Genomic DNA, 26,226 nt, shown 5'->3' with positions numbered 1-26,226 from the left:
TTAAACATATTCTCTTGATTTTATAAATCAAAATTAGAGCTCTTACTGCAAGTAGAGTTTTTATTATAGTCTTATCTATGGATTTGAGTCATGTAATATAAACACCTGTTGACCATGTACATAAATACGAATCATATAATACTTAAGCTGAGTGAAAGTCAGCATTCTATTTAAGTACAGAGTAGACTGACAGATAGGATATTTGTACCGAGCCTACAAATAAATTTAGATTGTCAACAGAAAACAAATGTTTCACCTGTTCACAAGTAAAATCTTCCATAGTGAGTACTTATATAATTAAAGAAAAAAAAAAGTGAGAGATTTTTAAAAACACCTCTCACTGATAATGGCTTTGATTACCTGATATCTTTCCTTACAATTCTGTCAGTTTGTCTTTGATTATTTATGTTCTGATGTTTAATATTCTATATTTAGTCAGCTGGGGCTGGCATAACAAAATACCATAGACTGGGTGGCTTAAACAGCAGACATTTATTTTCACACAGTTCTGGAGGCCGGAAGTCTGAGATTAGGGTGCCATCCTGGCTGGGTTCTGGTGAGGGCTCTCTTCCTGACTTGCAGAGGGCTGCCTTCTCACTGTGTCCTCATTTAACCATATTTACCTCCTAAAGGCCTTATCTTCAGATACAGTCACATTGGGGTTAGAGCTTCAACCTATGAATTGTAGGAGGGGTGGGGAGAGGGGGACACAATTCAGACTGCAGCCATGTTATCATTTCTCCACAGTTGTCATCAAAACCTATCTCCCATGTTACTATGTTGACATCTTGGTGCATGACTCAAAAGTTGAGGATATTTCAGAAAAATCACATTTCTTCAAGTAACTTTAAACACTGTTTTATCACGAAATAATGCAATTCCAAAATCTGTTGAGTTTGGAAAAGCTGTTTCCAAGTAGATTAAAGTTTTTCAGTCCTCCCTGTAAAGATGGGCATGATTTAATTAGGGTAAAAGAATGTGCTTTGGTTACTTCCTCTGATCCTGCTTAGGGCAAAAGGAGGAGATTTAGTAAATCTATAACGTAAAGCCTATCTTTGCTTTGAACTTAAGCATGGTTTATATTTGTGAGGAATTGTTAATGCATTTTAATGTGTTTTTTAATGTTTTCCTTTTATGTATTGTGTGTGTGTTCCCCGCAGACTCCCAGGCCTTTAAACATCATTAAACAAAACAACGGTGAGCAGATTATTAGGAGAAGAACAAGAAAGCGCCTTAACCCTGAGGCACTTCAGGCCGAGCAGCTCAACAAACAGCAGAGGGCCAGCAGTGAAGAGCAAGCCAATGGCAGCCCCTTAGAGAGGCGCTCAGGCTCAGACGATCACTTAACTGAAGGTCACCAGCGAGAAATTCCGCTCCCCAGCCTGAGTAAATACGAAGCCCAGGGTTCATTGACTAAAAGCCATTCTGCTCAGCAGCCAGTCTTGGTCAGCCAAACTCTGGATATTCACAAAAGGATGCAACCTTTGCACATTCAGATAAAAAGTCCTCAGGAAAGTACTGGAGACCCAGGAAATAGTTCATCCGTATCTGAAGGGAAAGGAAGTTCTGAGAGAGGCAGTCCCATAGAAAAGTACATGAGACCTGCGAAGCACCCAAATTATTCACCACCAGGCAGCCCTATTGAAAAGTACCAGTACCCCCTTTTTGGACTTCCCTTTGTACATAATGACTTCCAGAGTGAAGCTGATTGGCTGCGGTTCTGGAGTAAATATAAGCTCTCCGTTCCTGGGAATCCGCACTACTTGAGTCACGTGCCTGGCCTACCAAATCCTTGCCAAAACTATGTGCCTTACCCCACCTTCAATCTGCCTCCTCACTTTTCAGCTGTTGGATCAGACAATGACATTCCTCTAGATTTGGCGATCAAGCATTCCAGACCTGGGCCAACTGCAAACGGGGCCTCCAAGGAGAAAACGAAGGCACCGTCAAATGTAAAGAATGAAGGTCCCTTGAATGGAGTAAAAACAGAGAAAGTTGATAGAAGTACTCAAGATGAACTTTCAACAAAATGTGTGCACTGTGGCATTGTCTTTCTGGATGAAGTGATGTATGCTTTGCATATGAGTTGCCATGGTGACAGTGGACCTTTCCAGTGCAGCATATGCCAGCATCTTTGCACGGACAAATATGACTTCACAACTCATATCCAGAGGGGCCTGCATAGGAACAATGCACAAGTGGAAAAAAATGGAAAACCTAAAGAGTAAAACCTTAGCACTTAGCACAATTAAATAGAAATAGGTTTTCTTGATGGGAATTCAATAGCTTGTAATGTCTTATGAAGACCTATTTAAAAAAAAAAAAATACTTCATAGAGCCTGCCTTATCCAACATGAAATTCCCTTCTTTTATTATTCTTTCTGTTGATGAGTAGGTTACCAAGATTTAAAAGTGAGACAAATGGTCAGTGAGAAAAAAATGGAAGATGGTATATAGTCCTGTTTAGAACCTAGTAGGTCAGAACCATCTTGGTGAATGTGTACTATGGAAACCATCCATAAGAAGTATCACAGACTATAATTATTATGTTTGTAAAGAAAGAGATCAAAGCTGTCTAGAATTTGGAAGGGTTTACATATTATGATTCTAAAGCAGTATTGGGCTGGCCATTGGCCCATTTGTTCAAAAACCATAAATTGTTGCCTGAATTTCGAAGTGTCTTGAAATCCTAGGCAGATGAGGAGAAGTCTAATCTCCAGGGCAGTGAAAGGAAAATGGCACCCTCCTGCATGAGAATCCTCTCATTGGTCATGTTTCGAATTTAGACCTAGACATGCGAGCTGTGGTTAGGCTTGGGGAGAGAGCAGCGGGAAAAGTGACAATGATTTTGGCCAGCCCTGCCTGTACATACACATGCACACCCTCTCTGATATTTTTGTCCTTTAGATGTTCAAATACTCCTTTCAAAAATAGTCCTCGTGTTTGCAATTTAGGTTCATTTTGTCCAAATATATATGCATTTTTAAAAACAATGTCCTCAGTGCTTACGTAGTAATTTTATTTTAGCCAGATCTTTTCTTTCTTGTTTGTGATGAACCAGTTTGGGTTTGTTTCTTAAGCTTCCTCTTGGTCACTAATCTCACTTGGCACGTTCTAACTAAAGGAGTCCCCTCAGTTCAAAAGACTAGATGGATACAAAAGTTCAGACCATGGGCTTCATTGGTTTAGAACACATGGTATTTCTCCACAAGGTAACCTGCTGTATTTATTTATTTTCTTTTGGTTTAAGTATAATTTCCAAACTTTGTGGTCAGGCAGCGTCTAAAGTTACGTTACCACAGACTGACAGTTGGTATATGTACCAATCAATCCCTTCATTAGATTTATACAGGTTTAGTTAAGTAGCATTAAATAGGATTCTTAGAAGTTTACTCTTCATAGTACTTTTAATACATAAGGCTTTGTAAAACTATCCATGAAGGGAAAGCCTCAGCATAACTGCTCAGGGAAATAGGGCTAAATAACTGAACATTAAATAATTGGTTAAAGGTGCTGTTAGTCGAGCCTCAATGCTTGCTACACAGATGTATGTACAAGGACTGACTTTAATAATTTGCATTATATTGTCCCAACCAGTAGTTTATTTTTTGCCACGGAGATGTAGAAGATATTACAAGCTGCTGGATGCACTGTCAGATTAACTTATTTCATTAAAGAAGTTGGGAGAACAAATAGGAAAAAAAAAACCTTATTTTTCTAGTAAATATTAATGTATTACATTTCAAATAATGGTGCCTGACATATTGAATAATTATTTTCTACAGTGTACGTATGCAACAAAGATATTCCATCATGCATTAGAGTCAGTTCTGGCTCTGCCTAGCTGTTTACATTTGCAAATGTAGCAAACAAGGTAATGAAGCAACTATTTCTATTGCGGTAGATATCTTTTGTGTGTGTGTGTGTGTGTGTGTGTGTATGCATTAAAGTTGTAAACGGTAACATGAAACAAATGAAAGTTCTTGATATAATGGTATGACAAACAAGAAGGAAATAAAAATATTTTTATGCCTACTTAGGAAAAAAAGGGTAGCACTATTCATTCCAAGTACTTTTTTTTTTTTAATTTTTAAGCTCTTAACTCACATTGTTATGCTTAAAGTGATAAACATATATCCTCTTTTTATTGCTTTGTCTATGTTTCAGATGACACATTTCAGAAATTATTTTGATAAGTGCTGCTGGAATCTGCAGCACTGATGTTTTTATTGCATTCTGTAGTCGCATTTGCACTCCATTTTTACATTAATTCGCAGTTGCTTTGTATTGTTTTGTTTTGTTTGGGTTTTGTTTCTTTTTCACAGTGCCAGGTCTTCGTTTCTTTAAATGGATGGCAGGTAGAGTTCAACCAGTTTGTGACTGTTGTAGTGAATGAAGTTAAAAATGTCTGTCTGATGTGTTGTCATTTCCATTCTTGCATTTTCATTTTCATGTTTAAAAAAAAGAAAAGAGAGAGAGAGAGAGAAAGAAAGAAATCAGGACTAAGCCTTCTGCTTCAGTTTCATTTTTAACGGGTCCTATTCTGATCTTACCTGTCAAGTAGCTCTAATATAATTCACATGAACTGAGAGAGGTGGAATGAGGGGCTTGGACATTCAAATTATGTGATGTCATTTATCTTTCTTAGGAATTTTGATGAATGCATCTCAAAATGTACAGGCAGATTGGAGAGGTGACAAAGATCTAAACAAGAGGAGATTTCCCAAACAACAAAACTATATTTAATTTTTTTAGTGAAAGGACTAGAAACAAAGTGCACTGTGGCAATCTGCAAGTAACATGATATGTGGACTGCTCAAATCAGAAAACACCCGAAGTTTGGTCAACTTGGGTAGTAGTACAGGTATGACTTTTTGGGCAAAACTACTCCTTAAGCAGTTTCTCCAGTGTGTTTCTCGTTTCTCAGACACAAATAGGTTGTTCTTTTTTGATATATATGTCTTTTTTTTAACCTGTTTTTTTGTTTTTGTTTTTATTTTTCTCAGACAGACAAGTAGTAACGGTTAGCAATGGAAATACATATCACTGTTCTTGGAATATTTATGGTCAGTCTACTTTTGGTAGAATATTCTTAGATAGCATTGACACAATAGATTTTATTCCGTATTCCTTTATTATTGATTATTTTATTTTATTTTTTCCCATATTTTGATGGGGAAGAGGTTGGGCTATTAAAAAAGATGAAAATTTATCACAACACTAAAATACCTCTTATTTTTTTGACTTATGAAAGCCTTCATTACAGCTCTCAAAATATATTACAAAACTGATTGGTTAGTGTCTTTATTTTTATTTGGGTTTAAGATTTCGGAATCATTTTGTCTTAAATTATGATTTTAAATGAGCTATTTAGGTACTTAACATTTTTTTTTTTGAGGACTTTCAAAATGACTTAGGAATTTTCCCTCTTGGAAAAGGCTTTCCCTATGATAAAAACTATACGCCAGCTAAAATTGTGTGTCATTTAAAAACTGTAAGTCTTTTAAAAGTACATGTCCATATTCTGAATTGGGCTTTGGATCAAACTTTAGGCCAAAACCAGCTCATGCATTCTCATTCTTTTTCTCACTCTTTCTCTCTTCATCTCTCACCCATATATTCATATTGTTGTTTGGGATAGAAAAATCATAAAGAGCCAGCCCACCTCAGAAGATTGTGGACTGAGAGACACTACTCAGTACTCTTAAGTATATGAGAAAAGGATGGAGCTCTCACGGTTAACACGTTAACTCTGTAGTTCAAAAGGAGAAGAGTGTGCCCATTCTTTCTATATGACATATTGAGATGTTCTTTTAAAAAATCAACTTTTAAGATAGTGATGTTTTCTTCTAAACTGTTCTCTTTTAGTAAAGGTAGTTTTTAGAAAGCAAGCATGGGGATTTTTTCTAAGGTAACATTAATGAGAAGAAGAAAAAAAGTGATTATCTTAACAGCTCTTTGTTGAAGCCTGTGGTGGCACATTAGGTTTATGATTGCACATGTGCACATAATCTATGATGATCCAATGCAAATACAGCTCCACAAATATTAAATGTGTATGTTTTTTAAAATGCCTGAGGATATATGTTTTTCTTAATTAATTGAAGAGTATCAGTACTGCTACCAAAATAATGATTAGCCTCCTCCTGTGTGGCAACGAAACGTCACCAGGTGACCTGTCTTAAGACCTCTGAATTGCCTGCCTGTTTAGTAAGTGAACATGAACACAGTTCTAGAGAGAGAAGATCTAACAACCCGCAGTGGAAGCATGAAGAAGCTGGTGGTCAGCTTCTGTGCCATATGCCAGCTTTTTGCCTAAAGTTTACTTTGAGCTCACAGCTTCCTGTGTTTCAGTTGAGAGCCATGACAAAAAAAAAAAATGCAAGGCATCTTTGGTGAGTGAGTAGGTGAAAGCTTGCTGACTGTCCTAGATCACAGGAGAAAATGGAGGAATTGAAATCCAACCTGAATATGAGACTAAAGATGCTAACCAAAGGTAGGTACTACTAAGTGGAATTCTATTAGCAGGCAACTGTAAATGAGAAGAGGATAGCAAGACATGCACCGGGACTTGGAAGGGCTGTGTTATTTTCCCAAAGAAAGACTTGGCCAAGGGCAGAAGGCATGGCTTCTTTGCAGTGCACTTCCTTTTGGTTTTCAGTTAGCGTTTCATAGACAGTGGACCCACGTGTTCCTGCTAGCGGTTAATGGTTTAGAAAGCATCAACAGTTATCTGCAGTAATTAGGACCTATGGAAGATGCTAGGTTGAAGTGTGTCAAGTCAGGGATGAAGAAAATGTGAAATTCAACATTGGTCCACACATGGAAACTGGATAATGTATGCTCACATGTTGTTCTCTTGAAAAGTAGAGCTAGAAGCTTCACTCCGTCCTACACCAGAGAAAAGCAGGAGTAACTTTACAAGGAAATAACGTTTAGCCTTTCTTCATCAGAGAAAACGGTCCCTCAAGACCCATGAGTCCCAAAACTGTATACTGATTTTTACCCCTGGTTTTTTTTTTAATTGTATGACCTGCAACAAATCACTTTTTTCTTTTTGTGCCTCAGGTTCCTCACCTGTAAAATGGAAAAAAAATATATTAATAATAATAATATTAATAATAATAATAATGGTAATGTAGTACTTGTTTGTAAAGCACTTTGAGATCCTTGGTTGAAAGGCACCATGGGAGTGCCAAGTATTATTATATGGCCAAGGGGCTTATTTAAACTCTCAGTTCCCAAGGGCCAGGAAAGGTTGGGGTCATTTTTATTAAATAAGAGCTGTAAATATCATAATTAGGCAGCCTATAGCGTTGACTATGAAGAGGCAAAACTTATTACAAGGCTGATAAAACCATAGTTTCTTAATGGCTACCAAGAGGGCAAGTATCACAATAAGAAATGCCAAATTCCTTTGGGTGACAACATGAATAATTTGGGGGGGTGGGATGGGACGGGAAACATCTCAAAATGCCGATGTAAAAATTCACCTACAGCAATATTCACCAGCAGAAAATGTCTTTCATATGGAATGATTTCATGTTGCTAAGAAAAAATTCAATTTGTAGTCCTGATTTGAATACTAGAATGTTGGCTATAATAGTTCTGTTCTTACAACACATGGAATTTTTTTTGTTTTATTTAATTTTGTTTTCATAGTGCATGTTCATTTCTACTCACAAACATGTTCTTGGTGTATTTCTTATGCAAACAATCTTCAGGCAGCAAAGATGTCTGTTACATCTAAACTTGAATAATAAAGTTTTACCACCAGTTATACATAATGGTGTTGGTATGTTTTATATGGATTCACTTTCATCCGTGTAGCAATAGGAAGTTCAGACCATTGTAACATACAGACAGGTTCTGATGAATGGAGACGGTGAAATCAAATCACCATTTTCAAAACAGTATGACTAAGATTGAAAAAGCCTGGATTCTCTCAACTTGTTTTGTTTTGCTTTGCTTTTTTTTTTTCCTTTAACCAATCAATCTCTTATTGATAGATTTTGTGTAAAAAAAAATTATACAAGTTTTCTTTAGGAAGATTAACAATAAAAATTGTGTTTATTTCAAAAACATTTATTGAGTATCACGTATTGAGTGTCGAGTATTGGGAAATGATTGTTACAATATGTAAAAAATCCCGCTTTTGAAGTCTAAGTTTGAATTCAATTTAGTATACCCACATGAATATGATGTGAAGATCTTGATAAATCATCTCAAGAAGTTTATGTTAATATATTACATGCCTTGTGTGTTGCCTTAAGATGAAATTAACCAGAGAGGTTTCCGGAAGGTTGATTTTGAAAGAGGGAAGAGGCAGAAGAAAACTGGGTAGGCAAAGAAGACTCACCCAAATATTTATGACCAGAAGGAAAAACACAAAAAGCACAGGACGTAAAGTATACAAATAACTCCTTGCTTCAGAAGATTTATTTTGAAAATTTTGAATTAGTGTTTACCCTCTTAGCCCAATCTTCACTTCTCTTTTTTGTGAACCCAAATTAACAAATCCTTTAGTTTTTCTAGTTCTTTCTCTTTTCCCCTGCTTTGAAAACAGCAGAGTAAAGGCTTGGAGGGGCTGATCATAATGGTAATAAGTTTGTTTCACAGCTGGAGGCAATATTCTCTAGATAAGAGTGTAATAACGCTTAATGTGATTTGTTTTCCTTATAGAGAATTTGATTCTTCTCTCAGGGAAAACTTTTCAGGTAAAGTTAAATACACTTTGTTCTCACCCAGGACTGTCAGAATCCCTTTCAAGGAGAACTATGTGCCCATCAGCTCTTTACCATAGTTTGAGAGGAGGGAAGAAGAGTGAATCACCTTTTGGTATCCCATCTCCGGTGGGGGTCACAAACTCAGTGCACAAAAGGAGCAGGCAAGTGGCCTGTGTGGGTGAAGCCAGCTGGGGAAGACTTTGGGAACTCTATAAAGGTAGCCTTTCCTCAGCTCGAAGAATATTGCCAAGCTGACTTGTGTTCCCAGATTTGCAGTTTTCAAGAAAATCTGGACAAAGGAATTTTCTATGAAATCTAATTTTGAATGTCAGTGAGTGACTTTTTTTTTTTTTTTTAATACTGCAAGCCAAACAAAACACTTCTTCAGAATACATTCCACCTCTAGACAGGCAGAGTGTGAGCCCTGGAGCATGAACAATAGTGAACTCTGATAACTGGCAGGGAGGAAATTGGGCAAAAGGCTGAGGTTAGCTGTGGCTCCTCTGGGTTTTGTCTCAGGTCCCAGTGCATCACCAGCTCTGCCAGGAAACCCGAAAGCACTGTGGCAGCACCTGCCTGACCCTTTCGCAGCCAAATTTGCTTAAGACGAAAAACATTTGCACAGAAGAGAAAAAAGCCCTGTTGTTTTTAGCATACTGCTAATTACTTTGTACTTTTGTTCTCCATCTTTGTAACCCCAAGTACAAGTTTTCTTTCTTTTTTTTTTTTAACACACTGGTAGGAACAAAGAAATCTCAAAAACTGTTCGAAGTTGCTAAAATTAATGTCCAGTAATGTCCAAGATGTCCTTATTTTCCTCTCCAGGTCATATTTTAGAGTAAAAATAACAGGGCTAGAACAGTAAAGAATAACAGTAGATGGGAAGGGAGGGGCTTTTTCATGTTACGTAGAGTTGATTGTTTTCATGTTATGTAGAATTTCTTTAAATAAAAATAGGTAATTTGTATATGAAATCTCATTGTTAGATTTATAATGCTGTTCTCCAATATACTCAGGATGTCAGTTCTGAAAGCCATTTTTCATAAATGTTGTAGTACAGTTGACCTTTGAACAACATGGATTTGAACTGCATGGGTCCACTTATATGTGGATTTTTTTTAATAGTAAATAACCATAGTACTACATGGTCCATGGTTGGTTGAATCTGCAGAGGAAGAACCTCAGATATGAAGGGATCGTGGATGTGTTGGGCCAACTATAAATTATGGTGGATTTTCAACTGCACAGAGGGTCAGTGCTGTAAAGCCCCAGTTGTTCAAGGGTCAATTGTACTTATATAAAATATTTTACATGAGGTAACAACCCATTCACCCAACTTCCTACTCAATAATTAACAAATATTAACTTTTTTCTTCAGGTAAGCAATAGAGAACAGGAGAGCAAGGATTATTAGAAGGTGTAATCGAAATTCTTTAAATTATTTCCATAAATGGAGGGTACATTTCCAAGTTAAAATTGCATAAGCACTAAACTGTAAGCAATTTCCCAGGAATATTTTTGAACTCAAAATCCACCAATACACAGCAGGCATTTTCCCAGAACTTGTACCATCTCTTACGTGAAAGCAATTTACACATCAGTCAGTTTTTATTTTGGTGGTTTGTTTTTTTTTTCTTTTTTTTCTTTTTTTTTTTTTTTTCCGCCACACCACATGGCCTGCAGGATCTTAGTTCCCTGACCAGGGATGGAACCCACGCTCCCTGCAGTGGAAGCTCGGAGTCTTAACCACTGGACCTCCAGGGAAGTCCCCGTCAGTCAGTTTCTAGAGTTCGTGTAATATGCAAGCAATGGTATTTTCTTCAGAGCTTCAATTTCCTTAGATATTTTCTTCCTATATAGCATACATTACCTAATGAATCGATGTATCCTAAAAAGCATACAGTGAGTTTACAAAGCTTAATTTGTTATCATGATGATTTATTTTCTATAATTTTATCTTTTATAATTGCCTTGATGATTTTTTTTTCTCTGATGAAATGATCAGTGTCGTTGTTTTCCTGGTTGTTGGTGATGACATGCAGAACAAACCCAGGCTTCATGCATTCATTCAACAAATATTAATGGAGCTTTCCCTATGTACCAGCAGTTATTCCAGACATTTGGACTATTTCAAAAAAAATGACAGACCAGAACCCCTGTTTCTGCAGGAGGGAAAGAGACAGAAAACATACATATACAATAAACAAATTATAATATAAATAAAAATTTTATGTTAGAAGGTAATAAATGCTCTAGAGAAAAAAGTAAAGCAGAATTAAAGGGAGATGAGTGGATAGTTGTCATATTCAATAAGCTACACAACAGTTCAGCCCTCATTTGAGCCAAGACTCAAGGAAGGACTGGTAGAATGAACAGCTGGTACAGCGGCCCTCAGGTGAGAGAGTATACCTGGTGAGTCTGAGGAAGAGCAAGGAGGCCATTGTGGTCCAGGCAGAGTAAGCTACAGGGAGAGTATTTAGAAATTCACTCAGAGACAAAAACACTGAGGTGGGAGGAAACCAGATCATTTAGGACACTGTAAGCCACCTCGAGGATAGTGGCTTTCCTTCTGTATGAAGCGGGACGTATTTTCATGTTTTGAGCAGAGGAGTGTTACTTGATTTGTGTTTTTATGGGACTCTCCTGTGCTTGGCATAAATCATGAGAGGTATTTATGGAATAAATCATAAAAGGAGAGAAACCAGGAGACAGGTTGGAAGCTAGTTCAGTAATTTCTGCAAGAGATGTGAGGAGAAGAAGAGCAGTTAAAATTCCAGAGATCAGGGCTTCCCTGGTGGCGCAGTGGTTGAGAGTCTGCCTGCCGATGCAGGGGACGCGGGTTCGTGCCCCCGTCCGGGAAGATCCCACATGCCGTGGAGCGGCTGGGCCCGTGAGCCATGGCCGCTGAACCTGCGCGTCCGGAGCCTGTGCTCCGCAGCGGGAGAGGCCATAACAGTGAGAAGCCCGCGTACCGCAAAAAAAAAAAAAAACAACTCCAGAGATCATTTGAGAAAGTAGAACCAACCAGATTGCCTGGATGTAGCATGTGAGAGAGAGAAGAGTCAAGAAATAGGCTAAGATTGTTGGTCTGAGCCACTGGAAGAACAGATTTGATTGATCAAGTTGGGAGAGTGGAAGGAAAGAAGTTAAATTTAGAACAAACTAAAGTCTAAGATCCAGATAGAAAGGTCCAACAGACTATTAGGTCTATGAGTCTAGAGTTTGGAGTTGGAGGGGCATTAACGTATAGACGCTATTTAAAATCATGAGACTCACTGAGATAATCTAGGGAGTAAACAATTAGAGAAGAAAATATACCCAATACTTGTAATCAGCGAAAGGTGACACAGAAACTGAGGGAGGAGCCCCTGAGGTAAAAGGAAAATCAAGGGACCTTGGAAACCAAGGAAAACAAAAATGTATCATGAAGGAGGGAGTGACTGACCTTGGAAGATACTGCTGATAGCTCAAGTAGGATAAATACAGAGGATTGGCCATTAGCTTTAGCAACGTGAAGGCCACCAGCAGGCTGGGCTATATAACATGTGGGGCCCAGAGCAAATCGTTCAAAAGTTAAGAATTTCAGGATGGTGACATCAGAGCATTAAATGAAGCTCAGGGCCCTGGGCAGCTGCACTGGTTACATGCCTACGAAGCTGGCCCTGGTCGATGGTGACATTGACTAGAGCAGTTTATGTGGAGAGGTGGGCGTGACAGCCTGATAGAATAAATGTAAGAGTATAGGAGGAGGTTTGGAGAACTGAGTGTAGAAACAATTTGGGGAGCTTTGCTGTAAAGAGGACCAGACAGAACAAGGTGATAACTGGCAGATGTTGAAATCAGTAGAAAGGTTTTTTTTCTGTTTTAAGATGGGCAAATTAAGAGCATGATCCTTTGCTAAGTGGAGGCTTATTCATCTTCAGCAGAGACAGGAAAAAATAGTTCTTTAATAGGTGGGTAGGTGAAAGGAGATAGAATCTTATGCCCAAGTGGAGAGGATGGCTTTAGAAAGAAAATAATTCACCTTCATAGTCACAGTTGGCAAAGCAGACTATGTAGAACCAGATGTCGGTACATGTGTGGATGTGATCGTGGAGTCCCCGAAAGCTCGATTTTCCTGGAAATGTTTTTCTTGTGGCACTGCTGTTCTTCTTATTACTCTAGTCGGAACTCCAAAGCACTCCATTCAGAAACGAGGCAATTTATGCATTAAATAAGCAAAGATAGTTTCCTTACATCCCAGTGGTGTTTTTGGATATTTGGGTAAAGTCAGAAAACTGTCACTTTACTGAAGATGGTATTTGAATCTCACTTCAAAAACTGTTTCTATAGGGCTTCCCTGGTGGCGCAGTGGTTGAGAGTCCGCCTGCCGATGCAGGGGACGCGGTTTCGTGCCCCGGGCCGGGAGGATCCCACGTGCCGCGGAGCGGCTGGGCCCGTGAGCCATGGCCGCTGAGCCTGCGCGTCCGGAGCCTGTGCTCCGCAGCGGGAGAGGCCACAACAGTGAGAGGCCCGCGTACCGCAAAAAAAAAAAAAAAAAAAAAAACTGTTCCTATAAAAATTTCCCCCAACATATTGATTTTGTTTAGTTAGTTCAAAATTATTATTTCTCATTTTCTTAATTCTACTTTTAAAAAGACAGCATGCACTTAGTTATGCTAATAAGGATCACCACAGGAAGTATAGCATTCTTAGTTTCTCTTAATACCATCTTATAAATTCCTGAAGATACTCCCAATAAAAATGCAGGTTTTTACTAAGTTTTCCTTGTGACTGTGATTGATTTTTTGAATGAGTTAATTCATGTTTGTTGAGTACTGATTCTGGACCCAGAACTGTGTAAGGCCAGTAAAAGACATAAAAGAGGTTTAAAATTGGCGCATACTTCTGAGTTTTTCCACAAATGTACAGGCATGCCTCAGAGATACTGCGGATTTGGTTCCAGACCACCTCAATAAAATGAATATTGCATAAATAGAGTCAGATGAGTTTTTTGTTCCCCGGTGCGTGTAAAAGTTATGTGTATACTATTCTGTAGTCTAAGTGTGCAATAAATTATGTCTAAAAAAACAGGTACATACCTTAATTAATACTTTATTGCTAAAAAATGCTAACCATCATCTGAACTTTCAGCGAATCATAATCTTTTTGCAATACAACATCAAAGATCACTGATCACAGATCACCTTAACAAATATAATCATAATGAAAAAGTTTAAAATACTGCAAGAATTACCAAAGTGTGACACAGAGACACGAAGTGACCAAATGCTGTTGGGAAAGTGGTACCAATAGAGTTGATCGCAGCAGGGTTGCCACAAAACTTCAGTTTGCAAAAGACACAATATGTGCCAAGCACAATAAAGCAAAGGGCAATAAGACGAGGTGTGCCTGTATGGCGATTAAGTTTTAAGGTTGCTTCATTAGAAATCTTTTCTCATTTGGGAGTATTTTCTTAACTTTAGTTGTTGCATTTCATTTCATTGTTGATTTTAGTACCCTTGACAAAAAGTCTTCCCATTATCTTAATAAAATTTTATTGAAATTTTAGGAGAAACTCATCTATTATTATTCCTCTATGACTTTTAAAAATGAGATAATATATTCGGTGGAAAGGCTTTGGTATTTGATAAGAGTACAACTTTTATGTAACTTCTTTTTTTAACTTTTTTTTTTTTTTTTTTTTTGCGGTACGCGGGCCTCTCACTGTTGTGGCCTCTCCCGTTGCGGAGCACAGGCTCCGGACGTGCAGGCTCAGTGGTCATGGCTCACGGGCCCAGCCGCTCCGCGGCATGTGGGAATCTTCCCAGACCGGGGCACGAACCCGCGTCCCCCGCATCGGCAGGCGGACCCTCAACCACTGCGCCACCAGGGAAGCCCCTATTAACTTCTTAGTTAACGGTGTAACTTCTAAGAAAGTGCTTCAGGATTGATACCTTACCTTAGATCTCTAATAGGGTAAAAATCAAAACTTGAAAAGTGAAATCAAGTGATGACCCACAGATGTTTTAAACAATGAAATTGGTTTCGTTTTTCCTACAATGTATAGCTCTTTAACTTGTAATCCCGCAATCAGGCAGTGCAATTTTATCGATGAGTTTTCCTTGCCAAACAGCAGCTGTCTGTGCTCTGTAATCCAGCAATCACACTTCCTGCGTGCAAGCAAACTTTAAGCTAAAGCAAGCCACTCCACAGGCAATGGTAAGTCTGTACCATCATTGGAGAGCATGATTACAGTAGGTTGCCTGATCTCCTTACATGACTGACCAATGATGGCAATTTCAATATTCTCAGATGCAGTGGAAAATCTTTTTTTCTGAATGGATGCCAGCTGGCCCTGATTTCCCAGACAGTCTTACATTTAAAGACCACAGTTAAGCTTTCCTTGATATGTTTGGTTGAAGCTGTCCACAGCAAAAGCATGGGGAAGCCTGTCTCACTTGATGCTTTTGTGTCCTTGGTCATCTATGCTCCTGTCAAATACTATCACCTTACTAGCATCTTAACATCCAAAAGGAAATGAATTGTCATTTGCTTTTGAACACGCTGGATTCTTAGTGATGCATAGTTTTCTTTGCCATTGTAAACCTTATGTCATGAAACTAGTGTGGTATAATACAAACACAACCTCCAGGAGCATCTTCTTTGATTGAAATCAGTGGCCTTAACGATTTAGACTTTGAGTAGACATACTTTCATCTCAATTAATTAATTTCAAAATAAATGCATCATTTTAACAAGGCCCACTCCTGAATGTCTCTTTGCCAGATTATACTCACATGCACTCAAGTATTGAACCTGCTAAAACTTCCTCTTTTTAACCTTCCTGCCCCCAACCACTTTAACCTCAAAAACAAACTCTAAAATGTTTTTAAATTAACAAGAACTGTTCCTTTCAAGACAAACACCAATATGCAGTTCTGTTGCTAGTTAAATTCAGTTATAGAATGGTCTGTTACATAGAAATAGATTTTCAATATTTCTTAAAGGTATAAACACTAGAGTAAAGAGTACTGCCTATTGACACACACCACTGTCCATGATGATTTTTGACAATTGATCATTTTAAGATGGACCAAGGCAATATAAATCAACATTTTATAAGCATTAAGACATTGAGTCATGTTTTAAGTTTCTTTGGTCGAAAGGAAGACACGAAAGATAACGAAAACAACAGAAAGCTATAACCTTAAAAGTTGTTTTAACTTGCTGACTTCTAATTTGGGCACAATTTTCATGGAATTCTTGGAAAATTTTTATAAACAGTTCCCATGATATCAAAAACTTGAGGTACTAATAACGAATGCTTAGGATCAAATCAGCCATCAAAGAGATTCTTATTTTCCTTTTTTAAACTGTGTTTTTTTCCCCTAAAGGCATGTTTGTTTATTGACTATGTTTATTAATAGAAATAAATACATGGTGACACTTTGCATTTTGGCAAGTCAGTTTACATATAATCAGCCATTTACCACTTACCAAACATGTAAAGTTTACAAAAGCAGACAACCAGGGCAATCTACTCTGTCTTACTATAAGCACGAAGAGCAAAGTCTGGCTGGTTCTCCAGGGCTTCTACATAGATTTTTTTCATACAAAGAATTGAGCTCTGCAGCTTCTAGACACCTGTTAATTTTCTATTTCCCAGATCAACTTGACCTTATCCACAAACATTTCTAGAAATTCTATTGGTTATGGGCACCATCTTTACAGATGGCATCCTCATGTATGGAGTTCCATCATGATGGGTTTGATGTTAAATAAAATAACGAGATCATTATTTAATTTTCAGATTGTCAAAACATAACTTCAAATGTAACAAACAACAAAAACATCATTCTCACAGGCAGAGTGAACACAAGCAAAAGTTTTAATTAACTCATTAAAGAGGGAACCAGCAACATGATAAAGCTGGTTCAAAAAAGGATATGAAAGACGGAAAAAAAAAAAAGGAATGATGAAATAAAATTGCTAAATTAGATGCATATGTCTCATGTTCTATTTGGCAATAATGATCATAACCTTTTGGGTTATCTTCATTACTGGGTAAGAATCATTGGCATCTCTTCTGGACAAAAAAATAATTATGACTGATCATCATTTTTCTATAAGGTAACTTTATAAAGATGTAGAATAGTAATGATATTTTTATAGTATTAATCATTCTTGGACAGTAGAATGATAATAAACCTTAAGATAATAAACCTTTTATTTAGATCAGGCTTAGTATGGCCTTGAAAGTTCAAACAGTTATTTTTGCCCCATTTCCAAAGTTGGTTATTTTTCTGAACAAAATATAGAAAAAATCTAAAAAAAATTCAAACATTTTTATCTTTCCACAATACATACTTCCTAAAAATAAAAGTTACTTCTCCCTGTGAGCGATAAATTACAGTTATATCAAACAACATAAATGGGGTCTTTTCCACAATTATAATCGAAATTAAATTCACCACAATTTAAGTCTGAGATTACTCAAGATTTCTGTGATCAGTTATAAAAAAATCCCATACGGAAAAAATATTCTAAAGATAAAAGCTAGGGTATTCTTTTTATGAGGAATGTAAATAGGTTTTATGTTGAGGTGAGTGATGTCTCATTGAAATGTCACAGAAGACTGAAATTCAGGAGAACTTACCTGCTCTTACTGTATATTTTGTAAATCACTGTAGCTTCCTTCTTTTCCAAAGCACAAGGAATGTACCCAAAATTCTCCTTTGGACAGAGAATATTTTCAATATATCTCTTAGGATATCACAACAAAATAATTCTCATGCCCACTACTATTTATTCCTATCTCTGCTACTCTAACCATTATTTTTTAAGTAAGGGACTGGTGCTACATATGCTAATTACAGACAATTTCTCTTCCAACTACTCGCCTTTGGTCTATTTTAAAAAACTTTTTTATATCTACCAGAAGAGGGCAGGGAAGAGAAGAGGAGGTAAAACTGTATTAGGATAACTTTGCCGCTTAATCAGAAAAGACAGAGTTCATTTCTTCTTTGTTCTTAGTTTTTAGCATTGTATCTAGTAATAGTGAGCATTCAATAAGCATTTTTTTTTAGATAAAATGGAATCACTTGTTAATGGCTCTAAAAATGTCTCCTAGGGGAAGAGGTTTTAACAGAAAAGAAAGTAAAATTTGGGAAATAATTGAGGATTAAAAGTCTTTGGAATTGGTTTCCTCTTTTCAGTTTGATACCTAATGAAACTATTTTAAATGTAATAGTCACTGAATAAACACTTATTGATTAAATCATGAAGGGTCAAGGATTGGGTGTATTTAAGCAAGGATTTAGAATGCAGGGGAACAGTATCACTAAACTGTACACGTGAGAAACTGCCAAACCCAAGTTTGTTCTCGACTTTTTCTTTTGTTTCTAATTGAAGTGTATTTGATGTGCAGTATTGTATGTTACAGGTGTACAGTATAGCGATTCACAAGTTTAAAGGGTACACTCCTTTTATACTCCACACAACTGCCAAGTAAACTCCGTAAAATGCAAAGCTGACCTTGGTATTCACCTACTTAAAACCTTCGTGCTTCCTGCTTATTTTACAGAATAAAACGCAAGTGTATTTGCATTGTAAAGCCTTCAATGCCTGACCCCCCCCCCATCAATCTTGACAGCTCCGCACATACTACTCCCTAGGAGAACTACACTGCTTCTCATTTCACAAACACAGCGAGGACTCTTGGAGTCTACATCCTGACTTATGATGTTGCCTCTGATAGGAGTGCCCTTCCCACATTTACTTGCCTGTCTTCCTCATTACTGGAGTGTCAAGACTCAGATCAGGAATGATCTCTAGCAGAACTTCTCTGAAGAGTACTGAAAATTCCCCTCCTCTGGACTTCCTGGCACATGCCTCTCTCCTCACTCACATCATACAGCTGGTCATCCCTACCCGAGAGCCACACTTGAAACGTGGCCAGTATAACTGAGCAACTGATTATTTTATTTTATTTTATTAAAATTAAATTACCACTTGTGGCTGGTTGCTGTTGTACAGGGCAGTGTAGCCCTAGACTCTTCGCAAAAGGGATTTCATGCTATACTGTCCTACTGTAGGCAAAATATGCTTTCTTAATATCCTTTTTGCCCTTTGTTTCTATGCAAAAGCTCAGTAATTAATTATAAGCACTTCATATTTATGTGTATTAATGTTTAAGCATCAAAAAGGGTCGTTTTTTTAAAAAGACATCATTTTTATTAATTTTTTGAATAATTTACTTCAGCAAATATATTAAAGTCATTTTATATTATAATAATAAGCCCTTGCCTCTGTAGTCAGCTGAAATATGCTTTATTCCATGGGCCTTTTCAACCACTGTGAAAAATTGATTACACTTCATTTGATCTGGGGTTTACGGTATCAGAGTATACATGTCTTTCTGGACATTATTGGTGGTTTTATAAAACAAGGAGAAAGCAAAAGCTGTGAATAATTTTCAAACTTCAACTTTAATTTCAATATTTTAAAATTTAACTGACAAGGTAATTATCCCAGAAATTGTCCTAACTAAATGATTTGTGAAACTATGATTGTTCCATTAAAATGACAGAGTACTCAATCAGAAGACAAAAATGGTTTGCTGAGGTTTGGCCCTATTAAACAGGTTCTTTATATTATTATCCACTTCTCCTTTTGAATATAGACAGCTGTATGTTTCTGGGCTCATGAGGAAAAGTGTCACAACCAGAAGATGGCTAATGTTAACGCAGAGCAGTGAAGCAGGGGATGAAGAATACAGTCTGTGGGGAGATTGCCTGATTGGAACCCCACAAGGCTACATCACAGGGTGGTGCGATAGAAACCATTCAGTTGTCCTTTCTCTACCTGAGTTTCTTCATCTGTAAATGGGGATGATAATTTGACCAGTCATGCTGACCTGGATTGTGCTACAGTAAAAACCCTCACATCTGAATTTTATAAAACAATAGGTGATACTTTTGCTAACACTTCCCGCTCATCTCAGATCAGCTGGGGGCTCTGTTCGTCATCACGCTTACTCAAAGACCCCGGTAGAAACAGCAGTCACTATGGGGAACATGCCGTCATATAGCAGAGGGGAAAGAGCGCAGGAAGGGTGTCTGCAGCAAGTGTGCTCACCTAGAAGTGACCCATATCACTTCCCCTCATAAATCACTGGCCAGATGCAGCTCCAAGGCCAATAGTGCAATTCTACCATGTGCGCAAGAGGGAGACTGAAATATTCAGTGACAAGGCTCTAACGATTACCACAATAATTATACGTATCTCATGTACTAAAGAGTTATTTCACACAGATTACCTAGAGCAGGGACCTGAAATAAGTTATTTTTATAAACTAACGGAAGAGTAAATGCATGAAGTGTGAAATTAGACAATTTCAATTTCATGTCAAACTAAATGACTTTAGGATTCCAAGTCTGCTAAAACCAACTAATCTGAGGGGGAAAAGTTGATAAGTTATCCAGAAGGTTAATACTATACTTCCATCAAGTATGATTTATTTTAAAAGGATACGTTGATTACAACTCCTTCATGTAAAAGAATGGTCATTTATTCATTCATTTGTACATTCAACAAATATATACAGGCACTGCGTTAAGTGGTGGAGACACAATGGTGAACAAAACAGAAATGGTGTCTGCCTTCGGGGAGGTTTGATGTTAAGTATATCACATGTAAACAGTTACTTAGGATTGTGATAAATGCTACAGAGAATTTCTATATAGGCAATAGAATCAATGATAAGTATCTGGGAATTTTACAACCCTTTAAATTATACTATATAATAATGCCTTCATCATACGTACATTTAGATATTGAACATCTTATGGTCTGGGGAATTCCTGGCGGCCCAGTGGTTAGCACTCTGCGTTTTCACTGCCGAGGGCACAGGTTCAATCCCTGGTCAGGGAAATAAGATCCCATAAGCCCCAGTGCAGCCAAAGAAAAAATAAATTAAAAAAAATATCTTATGGTCTGGACTTGTACTAGGCACCAGAAATAAAGACATTATTAAGGCATGATCCCTTCCTTCTTCAAGGAGTTCATTGTCTCCCTCAGAAACTGCCACTTAAATAAATAATCTTGATATGACACAATAAATACCATGATTGGGATAAACCAAGCGAGTACCTAGGACAGGGAACTAGCCCCTACTGGGAGAGTGAACATGAGAAATGGCTTCTGAGAGGAGCATATACCTGAAATTAGGTTTGATATATCATCAGCAGCTAACTAGACAAAATGATGAAAACCATTCCAGCTGAAGCATGTACAGAGACATGAACTAGGAGATAAAAATTGTATATATGAGGAATTACAAGCAGTTCATGGTTCTTGGAAAGAGGAAGTGGTATGCAGTCAGCCTGGAGATCCTGCTAGGCCTGGAGATAATCAAGGATTATCTAATGCCATGCTGAGTTTGGGTTTTACACCAAAAGCAGTAAAGAGAAATTAAAGGAGTTTAATATAAAAGAGTGTTACTAAATCAGATTTGTATTTTATAAAGAAGCCTCTATTAGTAGGATGATTTGATGGAGGTGGAGGTGGGGGAAGACAGACCAGTTAAGAGTCTTTTGCAGCCATGACTCAGTGGGATTTATTTCAAGAATGCAAAGGTGATTCAACATACAAATATAAATTAATGTGACTTACTACATCAATACAATAAAGGGCAAATACCATATAATCATCTCATCGATGTACAAAAATCATTTGACAGTACTCAACACCTCTTCATGATAAAAACATTCAACATACTAGGAAGGGGAGGGAACTTCATCGACCTAATAAAAGGTATCTAAAGACCTACAGCTAGCATCATACTTAATGGTGAAAGATGATTTAATGCTTTCCTCCAAACATCAGAAACAAGACAAGGATGTCCACTCCTGCTACCTCTATTCAACATTGTACTGGAGGTTTAAGCCAGGTCAGTTAGGCAAGAAATAAAGTAAGGAACATCCAGATGGAAAAAAAGAAATAAAACTATCTCTATTACCATATGACATGATCTTATATATAGAATATTCTACTGAATCTACTAAAAAAGTTAGAACTAATAAGCTCAGCAAAATTATGACACAGATATACAAAATCAATTGTATTTCTATAGAGTAACAACCTCCAAAAAATTAAGAAATAAATTTATTTACAACAGCATGAAAAACAAATAAAATGCTTAGGAATAAATTAAACAAACGAGGAGCAAATCTTATGCTCAGAAAAATACAAATCAAATTTCTGAAACAAATTAAAGATCTAAATCAATTGAAAGATAGCCCATATTCTTGAATAGAAAGACTTAACTATTGTTAAGATGGCAATACTCCCCAATTGTTAAGATGGCAATACTCCCCAACTTGTTCTACAGATTTAATGTAATTCCTGTCAAAATCCAAGTTGACTTCTGTGCAGAAATTGACAAGCTGATTCTAAAATGTATATGGAAATTCAAAGGACACAGAATAGCCAAAGCAATCATGAAAAAGAACAAAGAATTTAAACTTTCCAATTTCAAAACCCACTACAAAACTGCAGAAATCAAGACAGTGAGGTATGGCCATCAGGATAGACATATGGATCAATACAATAGAATTGAGAGTAAAGAAATAAACCCTCACATTTATGGTTAATTGATTTTCAACGAAAGTGCCAATACAATTAAATGGGGGAAATAACAGTCATTTCAACAAATAGTTTGGGGATAATTTCAGGCAAAATAATAAAGCTTAACTGTGACCTCACATTATATACAAAAATTATCAATAACTCAAAGTCTATCAGAGACATAAATGTAAAAGCAAAAACTATAAAATTCTCAGAGGAACACTTAAGTGTAAATCTTTATGATCTTGGATTAGGCAATAGTTTTAGATAGGCTACCAAAAGCACAAACAACCAAAAAAAAAAAAAAAGATAAAATGAACAGAGTTATCAATGAGTTGTGAGACAACTTCAAGAAGCCTAATATATGTAAAATTGAAGATGAAAATGAGACATGAAAAAATATTAATTAAATAATATGTGAAATATTTTCAAATTTGATGAAAACTATAAACCTACAAATTCAAGAAGCTCAATCAATTCTAAACACACAAAAAAATGAAGAAAACCACACAGACACGTAATAAAATTACTTAAAAACATTAATTAAAAAAACGTTAAAGATAGCCATAGATAAAAGACAAACTTTGTACAATTGCAAAGATAAGAATGACGGCAGATTTCTTGGAAACAATACAAGCAGAAGACAGTGGAGCAACAACTTTAAAACAATGAAAGAAAAATTGTCACCTAGAATTTTACCCTTGGTGAAGATATCTTTCAAAAACAAAAGTGAAATGAAGACTTTTTTAGACACAAAATAGATAAAAAGATTTATTAGCAGACTGCTCTACAAGAAATGTTACGAGAAATCCAGCAGATGGAAGGATATGATAACAGATGGGAATCTGGATCTACATAAAAGCCATGAACAAAATTGAGAATAGTAAACGTGCAAGAGAAAGCAGATCGGTAGTTGCGGTGGTTGGGATAGGTCTCAGTGAGGAAATGGAAAGAGATATTACAATGAAATTTGAGGAAATTTGGAGGATGTTGGATGTGCTCATTATCTTTATTATGAGGGATGGTTTCATGAGAGTATAACTTGCCAACACTCAACAAATGATACTCTTTTACTATGTGCGGTTTATTGTATGTCAATGATGGCTCAGTAAGTCAGATAAGTAAACAGAAAAAATTTTGAGTTGCCAATTCGAGTAGATCAGATTTAGATTTAGAGCAGTACAACAGTTAGCTTGTTAGGTATAAGGGTCTGTAACTTCAGGGAAAGGACTAGATTTACAGAATTGTTTGTGTTACTATAGCCTTTGAATTGAATGACAGCATCACGTTTAGAAGCCTGAGTTGTGGATTCAGTCAGCTTGACCTTGAACACTGGCTTTGCTGCTTACTATGCATGTGACTTAAAATTCTTCTAAAATATTCCCCATGCCTCATCTGTAAATAGACAGAGTAATAATACGGATATTACAGATTCATTACTTGAAGTCCTCAATAAATGCTATAGAAACAACAGCAACAAAAAAGTCTTGGGAGTAGATTAGAGTTTACCTAGGAAACAACATATTAGAGCAGTATTTCATAGCCTTTTTCATTATTAACGTCATAAGGAGACTTTTTGAAGACTTTTTTCTAAGCTCAGCCACCTCATGAAATTTTAATACCACAGTTACACTATGTATCTGTTTTTCTACTGTGGCCTTTGGAGTATCACAAGGCATTGTAATAACTACAATATTTTTCCTCCCCAAGAATCAATTTTCACTCCCTTGGGGAAAATATTCTCAGTCCCCACTCCAAGTTGAGAATGAACGGATTATTAGAAGATAGAGATGGGCTCATTACATTTAAAATAAAGGGTGGAGGGGAAATAGCTTAGGGGTATGACTGAATTCATCAGACTTTTTCTAAATAGGCCCAAAACTGCAGAATAACTAAAATAACTCAGAACTGTAAAATAAATGGTACCATTATTTGCCTATATATACATATATAGCTATAGACAGATCCCACTGATCAACTGTAAGTGTCTTTTTAGGTGTTACATGTGAAACAATCAAGACAGTGCCTGAAGACAGTCTCAAAATTGATAAGGTGACTTTGGTTGACAAAACCACATAGACCACGAGAAACCCTTCTCCTAGCAGAGCATTAGTTCATCTTCTCTCAATTTCAGTCCCTTCCCAACACAACACGATACCATAATTCATTTTATCAACAAATAGTTATGGTTGTTTATGTGTGAAAATTAAGACATTTCATTTTTTCACTTCCATAAATAATAATGCAATGAACATCTGTATTTATAAAATTTCACTCCATCGATTTCAATGTTAGCCAAGCCTTCAACAAAATCTCAGTTTAAATTACCACATGAAAATAGTAACTATTCTATTTAAAAGAATTAATTGGTACATGGGCAGACTATGTGATAGCTCACACTTTTCAGCAAGTATAATAGACTGATATAATGGGTGATGGTGGTCAAAAAGTACAGACTCCCAGTTATAAGACAAATAAGTCTGGGGATGTAACGTACAGCATGGTGACTATAGTTAACAACACTGGATTGTGTATTTGAAAGTTGCTAAGTGAGTAGGTCTTAAAAGTTCTCATCACAAGAAAAACATTTTGTAACTAGATGTGGTGATGGATCTTAACTAAGCTTACTCTGGTACTCATTTTGCAATATGTGCAGATGTCAAACCTCTATGTTGTACACCTAAAGCTAATACAGTGTCATATGCCAATTATAGCTCAATTTAAAACAAAGAAAAAATACAGGCTTTGCTTTTTTCTTTTTAATTTGTTAAATGACCATCCTTACTTTTTTAGCACAGTAGAAAAAAATGATTATTATGCTTGAACACCAGGAAATCGGTCCAAAATTTCTCATATTAAATTCTGTGATAAATGTGCATTCTGGTGTCAGGGTTTGGTGGTAGTGAAGTGTAAATGATATAAGGATATGAGAATATTTCTTCATGTGTAAAAAGGCTCCGTAAAGCTCTTTCTACAGGAAGACAGACATTGAAATATCTTACTTTAATACAAGGACCTTCTACTAGAAAAAGCTTGAATTCTTAGCAAATTACAGATGCAGAAATCTCACAATATGTACCCACCTCTGAGTAGCTGGGCAGGAGAATATCTCTGTTGCTTAAGGGAGACCAGGAGAAGATCTAGAAGACTATCAAGTCACTTACTCCTCCTCCCTAATGGGTTTTAACCAATTGCAAAAAGACACAATAAGCCAAATGTTGGTTAAGCAACAGTTTTATCATCTGAAGTACGAAGTTCACTGTTCATCCTATGTGGGAGGATAATGGCTTATGCTTAAAAGGAAATGAGACTATTAGCCTCTCTGAATTCAAAAATCACCTGCATAGGTAAGAGACTTACTTGAATTACCTGCCCAGGCAGAGAAGGAGATGTTAGAACAAAGATGGTGGAAATCTGGATAATTGGTGAAAACAGCCATTCCTGTTTTGTCTAGCAGAGTGGTTCTCAAAGTGTGGTCCTGGGACCACAGTATCAACGTCACTCGTGAACCTGTTAGAAATGCAAGCCCTTGGACCCTAACCCCAAACTTCTGAATCAGAAATTCTGGGAATGGGGCCCACAATCTGTTTTATCAAGTCTTCCAAAAGATTCTGGTGCTCATCAAAGTTTGAGAGACACTGGTCTACAGGTGGAGAATGGAAATGCAAGACTCATGTGGTCCCTGGGCAGAAAACCTGTCCTGCCTCCTGTGTCTGAGGAAGAGTCCCCCACACCTGGGACTTGACCAGTGGCTCTCACCAATCAGGTGAATTCTCTCTGCTTGATGGAAGAGAAGAAGTGGAAAAAAGTTCACTTCTCCAAAGGCCAAAGTGGGAAGCTGAGAAGAGAAAAATTATTCGAACTGAGAAGAAGTTGACTGTTTATCTGAACC

General features: G+C 36.9%; 1 protein-coding gene across 6 annotated transcripts in view; it reads left to right on the top strand.

Moving 5' to 3' along the window:
• The window catches only part of TRPS1 (transcriptional repressor GATA binding 1), a 254,207-nt gene extending 246,420 nt beyond the window's left edge, over positions 1–7,787 (top strand). For all 6 annotated transcript variants that reach the window (XM_033842967.2, XM_019932107.3, XM_019932104.3 and 3 more), the window contains one exon: positions 1,161–7,787. In XM_033842967.2, coding sequence (XP_033698858.1) covers positions 1,161–2,228 — 1,068 coding nt within the window. In that variant the 3' untranslated portion in view covers positions 2,229–7,787. The remainder of the gene's footprint in view (positions 1–1,160) is intronic.
• The last annotated feature ends 18,439 nt before the right edge of the window (positions 7,788–26,226 follow it).

This window comes from Tursiops truncatus, chromosome 17 (assembly GCF_011762595.2).
Source record: "Tursiops truncatus isolate mTurTru1 chromosome 17, mTurTru1.mat.Y, whole genome shotgun sequence".
Taxonomy (NCBI): Eukaryota; Metazoa; Chordata; class Mammalia; order Artiodactyla; family Delphinidae; genus Tursiops; species Tursiops truncatus.
Note: the sequence above shows the minus strand (reverse complement) of the source record. Positions and strands in the feature narration are given on the sequence as shown.